The 7,133-nt window shown below is 35.4% G+C and overlaps 1 protein-coding gene and 1 long non-coding RNA gene across 3 annotated transcripts in view; both read left to right on the top strand.

Annotated features, from left to right (window-relative positions):
* The first annotated feature begins 2,813 nt into the window (after window positions 1–2,813).
* Window positions 2,814–4,445, top strand: LOC110228584. Of its 2 annotated transcripts, none has more exons than XR_002332052.1 (3): window positions 2,814–3,230; window positions 3,300–3,968; window positions 4,050–4,445. It is a non-coding gene; the product is annotated as an uncharacterized LOC110228584 (long non-coding RNA). The 2 variants fall into 2 exon arrangements; XR_002332051.1 differs by having other exon boundaries at window positions 2,815–3,226.
* Window positions 4,446–5,714: 1,269 nt separating this feature from the next.
* The window catches only part of LOC9311608 (root meristem growth factor 4), a 1,937-nt gene continuing 518 nt past the window's right edge, over window positions 5,715–7,133 (top strand). The window contains 5 exon segments of the mRNA XM_021026286.1: window positions 5,715–6,266; window positions 6,406–6,473; window positions 6,556–6,712; window positions 7,056–7,081; window positions 7,083–7,124. Coding sequence (XP_020881945.1) covers window positions 6,179–6,266; window positions 6,406–6,473; window positions 6,556–6,712; window positions 7,056–7,081; window positions 7,083–7,124 — 381 coding nt within the window. The 5' untranslated portion in view covers window positions 5,715–6,178.

Below are 7,133 nucleotides of genomic sequence, written 5' to 3'. Positions count from 1 at the left end.
CAGAAGTAACCATCGCGATGGTTCTCTGGAGATTCTGTGGGAGAAGCTATTTGTGCTTCCGCCATAATTTCTGGCGGAATCCGGCAAAGCTCTCTCAATCGCTCGAGGGATTGAAGAGTACAAGTGGACCTGTAGTGCGGACCGGCAATGTCACCAGGGCGGGTGCACTCGTCGTTACTAGAACGCCTCTCGTCAAAAGACGGAGACTCGGGTCTATCGGAATCAGAAAGTCATTGGGAAGAAAGAAAAATTCAAGATCCGGCGAAGAAGGGTTTTGGTGAAGGAACGAAGAGAGAGGTTTTGATTAAAGTACAAAAGTAAAAGAAGAGAGTAATGGTGAAAAGAAGTTACCTCAAGCTAATGATGAAACCGCCTCGGAAGTCGTGTGGGAAGTGGGAAGGTTTTTCCCGTTTTAATAGTAATTAATCAATATACGGTCATAATGATGACAGATGTCACTCGGTTAAAAATGGATAGTGCCAAAATTAAAGGAGTGATGAGATTTTCGGCGGGAAATCAGAAAGATTCTCGAGCGCAATCTTTGGCCACTTGAGCATTTAAAGTCCTCCGAACTGGAATAGCACTTCGAAGAACTTGGGGGGCTAATTGTTGGTGTCGGATCCCGCACCAGAAGTACGAGACCAACCAAAGATTGCCACGTGATCAAGATAATGTCCCATAAAGGATGAAGCCCATTGGACCCGTGAGCCGAAGGGACGGTCGAAGTGGTTGTCACCATTTCGAGAATCCGAAGTGACTACACTGTGACACGAGTTCGGTGTAGAAGACACGGGTAAGTCGGTTCACGGACACTTGGGCCGAAAGAGGCGAGGCCCATGAAGATCAGAGTCAACTCAAATTCAAACGTTGAGCATTAAAGCCGAAGAATCAAAACGGACACATCTAAGAAGAAATAATTATGCTTAATTACTCATTTTAATGTCGTTTATCGGTGTATAAATATAGAGGCCGATGGCCATGTAAAGGGGATCTTCCTCTCAAGAGAGAAATAATATAGCAATTTTCGTATCAATTTACAAGTTTTTATATATTCATTTTTGTCCCTCAAGAATAATCTTTCCCACTTAACAAAAATACTTGAGTGTGTAAATCCGACATCCACAATATTGTTGATATTGAACCAATCCCACTCTACCTATTACTAATACATCAATTTTTCAATTTGCCATATCATAGAAATCGTGGATCGAAATAAAACATGTTAATAAACTTATAAAACATAAGAAAGGCCCGGCCCTTGACACATTTTAATAAAACATTTATATTGGGCCTCAAATTTTCGAGGTCAGGTGAGGATTTTTTTTTTTTATTGTGAGTCCCCATAATTAGTAAAACAGGCCTCAAAATTTGTGAAATAGGCCTCAAAATTAACAACAATATCCCATAGTTAGCAAAAATGCCTCATAATTAGCAAAAAATTCCTATAATTAGCAACAAAAAAAAATTAGTAGTTTTAGTTTTAAAAAAATCCCAAATTTTTTTTTCGTATTCGGCCCCGGATTTTACCGGACCGGCCGTGGGAAGAACGAAGAATTTGGCTGTAGTTAGGCATTAGGCAATTACAAAAAGATATTTACAACGATGAAGGGAGTGTTTAAACAAGATGTAAGTGATGAACCGAAACGTTTGAGCTGAACTAAAGAGGCTGAGCAAAATTATGACGAGCTGAAGCAGTCGACTAAGATGCTCGACGAGTTGTACTCTATATGTGTGTCAATAATAATCCAGATCTCTGTGCAGATTATTTTTTTACCCTTCTTCAGTTGGAAATCTAATTGGTCCCAAGCCGAGCAGATGGGCTGGACCCTTTTTCGTTTTGCTAAACAAAATTCCAATTTGGGCCGGGATTAATCATTGACATCAGCCCATATCCAACTAATACTCAAGTACACGAGCATATACCAAAGTTTAAAACTTTATCGATATCAGTATTATTCTTGATAAAAAAACTCTCTCATGTTCTATCTAATATGTGTCATCAAAGATTTTATGGATTGGTTCTGGTGACTCGGTTAAAAGAAATGTATTAGTAATAGGTAAAGAGGGACCAGCTCGGGCAACACGCCGTAAGTTCAAGTTTCCAACAATAAATATATTTAGGAATCCTAAGCTTTTTTAGTTAATTAAAAATTTGATTTGTTTAGTTTTGGGTAAAGTCTCCGTAACTTTTTTAGTAAATCCATGCAAAGACACATTTACATATGTATCATCATGGATATTTGGGATATTTTTATCTAAGCCTATTATACACGATAATCAATAATCTATTAGATATATCTATATGCAATACATGCGATTATGATGAACGATTTTACGAACAAATTCTATGATATGCAGTTCTCCCTATAACACTTGGATCTCCTATTGACGATTTTTACTTGCGCCGTGCTAATTAATGATGGACAATCTTACCTTTGATAATTGAAACCAGGATGGACAGTTCTGCACGAAACATTCTGAAACGTCTAATTTGTTTTGCACCAATAATCTGTAAATAACTGCATTCTATATATGTCAAGTCCAAACCTAGTTTAGAAATCTTTAAAGCTTTAATAATTTCTTACTAATAAAAGGAATACTTTGAGACTTCTCAGGGCATCTACATCATCATTTTCAAGTTTGTACCTTATGCTGCCACGTCATCATGTACTCATAAACTTTTCAAACGTTTTTTAAAAAACCCCCACGCCAAAGCCCACACAAAAACACATTAATAGCCCAAAAACCCAATATGAATTTACCCCTTTCAAAAACTAAATAGCCTATTAGCCCAAAGTTTAGAAGGAAAAAAAAAAAAACCACGAACCCTTCTTCCTCCTCACCCTCACCAGTCACCATCCAGCCATCACCTCCATTCTTTCAATCTATATCGAATCAGCTTCCCAGCGCCAGTTTCCCACCGTAATCAAAACGCCACTATCTCATCTTCACTCTTCCCATTTATTTATAACAATCGAAATTTATGGCCACTATCTTCACAGTCATGGCCTCTTCCGAGAATCTCCCTATAAAACCTCAACTCTTCGATTACACAGAGAAAGCAAAGAAAAACAAACAGTCACTCCAATAAAAACATGCCACCAAAAAAGGCAAAACAGTCTCCCCAACCGTTCACCTTTCAGATTTTCGATGACATTGATGGAGATTTCTGTGACGAAGAAGTGTTATATTCATGGGTCTAGAACTACTTATCATAGACTCCCAGGTAGGTATGTCTTTAATATTCTCAATTGATTTACAAATCCAACACGGTTCCAAACTAATCATTCAGCCCACAGTCAAATGCAGTGCAAGGATTCATATCTGCAAACCGGCTATTCCACTAAGAAGAGCATCTCAAGCGGAACTCCATTTACAAGCTCAAAAAAATCTACAAAGTCTCAGACCACAAACATGGAATCTGCTTCACCGAGAAGACGTCAATGGTAAACGTGACTTTGGGAGATCATCAAATTGACGAGCAGAAGGTTTCAGATTCCGTAATTTCGAAGAATTTTCTGCAATTGTCGACACAAATATTGATCTCTTTGGTAAGCAAGGGTGATTGGAGGTTACTCTGATCTGAATGAACCGTGACAATATCATTTTCTAATAATTCATTCTGATGGCTGCTGAGGTGATCATGTGAACACATGAATCGGAAAGGGTTAGTGAATCCACAAGTAAGGGAGAAACAGAAACGAGAGAAGAGACTCTCAATCATATTCCACATGTTTCTATGAGTTTAACATTCAGGGTTGTTTAATAAGTGACATGTTTTTTTAGTTGATACAGAAACATGGTCCTTCATGTATTCATTGGGGATAAAGAATTTTCAGTCAAACAAACCCCTTTAACTCATTAATTGAGATCTTCTCTTAGTTTTCTTTATCCAACTGACGCCTTACTTCCATTTCAGTTGAATTATATATGTGGATTGGTGGATCATGTACGATGACAAACCCAAGGTAACAGTATTGAAATACTTTTGAGTTTGGAGGCACATACACTATTCCACATTTATCACCTATTTTATGTACGATCTGTAGGTGGATTGGTAGCTAGAGTGATGTACTTTCTATGTGCTAGAGAGGACACTTGCAACCACATGTTCTTCTCTACTAAACGTTAAATCAAAAAGAGAACAAAAAAAACAGAGCAAGTGGAGATCTGTTGCTGACTGTTTAGGAGATCTCCCAAGTACACACTACAAAGGAATTAGAGCGAAAACCAGAGAGGAAGAAATGTGATTTACACATTATGGTTCTGAGAAGTAAGATTAAGTCATTGTCACGTTAAGGATTATATGTATATATAAATCTATCCAACCTTCTTTTTTGTCGATCAAACTCTATGGATCATTTATATCATCTTAACCACTAGCAAAATAGAAGATAGAAGTTAAGAGAAAGATTGCATACATCTAATCCGATAAAGTTTTCACATTTATCCTTTAACGTTAGTTGTTTACAAATATATTTTTACATTAATATAAATATAAAAGATATGTACTCTTTTCTATCGCTGTTTTTCTTCTTTTTCATTTAAGGTAAACTGCAATTGAATTGCATTTTAAGCTTGAGATTAGCCGAAGAGCTCTTGGACAGGTGGTGTGACAACTTTCTTTGTTTGCTTCTTTTGGTACCAGAGTAAGACCTTGCTTAATTATCTACATGTCTTTTACAATATAAAAAACAAAAGTCTACATATTGCACGATTTATGTTGGGTGTACATTCTTCTAAGTTTGTGTCATAACCGTGTCACAAACCCCAGCCACAAGCCTAATTAATTTTTAAAGAGAAAAAGGTAATACTTTCATATTTTCATATATATTGGCCTGGTCGGAGAGAAAGCGATAATTTTATAAGGAGATTACTCTACAATTATATAAGATTTGGAAGATATATCGTTACTAATATTGGTTCCATCAATTTCTATTAGATTCTCTTGTGCAAACTAAAAGATTTGTGGGAAAGCAGCAACAACAGTATAAATCCAGCATTAACCAAAAAACCAGTATAATTTCAGATACTCAAATAGCTTTGTTAAAATGGATAGGAGAATCACACAGAGTAAAAGAGAATTTACCAGAGATATTGTTGGACTTCAAGAGACAAAGGCAACATGTAACAACCAATGTATTTTTGCTTTTATCATTTGTACCACATAACTTTTACCTCGATTTTAGGCAAAGAAGTCGATGAATCAAAGTTTTCCTAAAAAAAACCTCTAACTTAATATAACGATCAAAGGAGTTTACAAAGAAACTACACAACTGCTGAGATACAAGTACTCCACAACATAAACATTGAATTCAATAAACGATTTAACAAAATAATATATTGATGAATCAAAGAGTTTTACAGGACAAAATCATATGCAGAGACATATGCAAACAATTATATTCAAATTAGTTAAAATAAATGGTGATACAACTTAAACCAAACTATTAAGTCAAAATGAACAGTTTATTATTTATCTATTTTAAAATTTAATGAACATATGTAATTGCATTTTTCCCTACAAAAATCACAAACAATTTCATAATACTATTTTTATATCAAAATAATAAATCCACAAATAACATACCCGGGCGTAGCCCGGGATAATCCACTAGTTTGAATAAACGACTCTCACAATAAAATATTGTTTTAACAAATCACTTATGAGGTAATGAGTCTCACCTTGTATTCTCTTTTTGCTTACGTCGAAGGTAAAAATGTCTATCTGTTATGCTCCTCCAACTAATTATTTTTCCAACTACATTTCTTTTTATCTATCTAAAAAACCCTGAAGAAAACATGTGAAAGATGGGATTTTCTCGCCTTTTGGCTTGGTTAAGCAGGAAAATATGTATCTAATAATTGCTTTGTTGTGTCTGGAGGCAATTATTTTTTTCCTTTATATAATCGAGGGGCCAATAAATATATACATGCATTGATAATAAAGATGCACCTAGAAGTACTAATATTCTTTTTGTTATTGCTAGACGACAGAAACCGTACCCTTTTGACTCGGGTCTTTACTCTTTACCTCTCGATGAGACCACATAAAGATATATAAAATTGTAACGAACATATTTTATTGAGCTTCTTTACCCTCATATGTATGTAACTCTTCTTCAAAAATTAAAAGAGAGAGAGAGAGAAAACTTGGTAGAATCTGTCTTTGATAATCATGATGCGATTCACAATCATAGTAATAGCTTTCCTTTTGATTATTCAGTCCCTAGAGGAGGAACATGTCCTAGTCTATGCTCATGAAGGTGCCTTTTACATGAAGATCCCTAATTTTTCCTTTTCTTCCATACCTTACTTTTTCTTGCATATTTTTTTATTTGATTTTTGACGATTAGCTTACTAACAAATTTTGTTTACATTAAATCTCTCGATTTGAATTCATAGGCGGAGAAGCTGGTCACAAGAGTCTTGACTACCTTGGAGATCAAGATTCATTGACACTGCATCCTAAAGTAATACATTTATTTTCAAAGAATCTTTCTCTAACAACTTTTATATATGTTTTTACTGATATGGATTTATACACCATAACAGGAATTTTACGATGCACCGAGGAAACTAAGGTCCGGGAGAACAACAAGAGCCGAGAAGGAGCAAGTGACCGCGATGAACAATGATAATTGGGGCTTCAAGATTTCAGGTGCATCAGAGCATTTGACAGTGGAACGTAAATTAGGGTTTCATAAAAGAAGTAAGAGTTCTTCATTTAAATGGAAACCCAAGAAGAAAAAATCATCTGGTCCATTTGTAGCTTTCTATGATGATTATCGTGGACCAGCACGTCATCCTCCTAGACATAATTTATAATCACGACAACAACAATATATAATTTGTAATAATATTTGTAGCATATTATGTTTACTTTGTTTGATTAGTTTTATGCTTAAGCTTCGGTAATCATTTTAGTTGTTTGTAAAAAGTAGAACACTTTCTTTCTCCTTTATAAAAAAGAACTTTAATTTTTATTCTATAATGTTTGGTAAAAGTAGTGAACATGTCTTCATTCTAGATATGATGTTTTGGCTTTACTGCAGGAGAGCAAAAGCAGACCAATATATTGCGCAGATCATGACACTGATACCGGGGGTACCCTCAGAACTAGGCCATCGCCT

The sequence above is a fragment of the Arabidopsis lyrata genome, assembly GCF_000004255.2.
Source record: "Arabidopsis lyrata subsp. lyrata unplaced genomic scaffold ARALYscaffold_5, whole genome shotgun sequence".
Lineage (NCBI taxonomy): Eukaryota > Viridiplantae > Streptophyta > Magnoliopsida > Brassicales > Brassicaceae > Arabidopsis > Arabidopsis lyrata.
The sequence above is the reverse complement of the archived record's forward strand: the minus strand, read 5'-3'. Positions and strand labels throughout refer to the sequence as shown.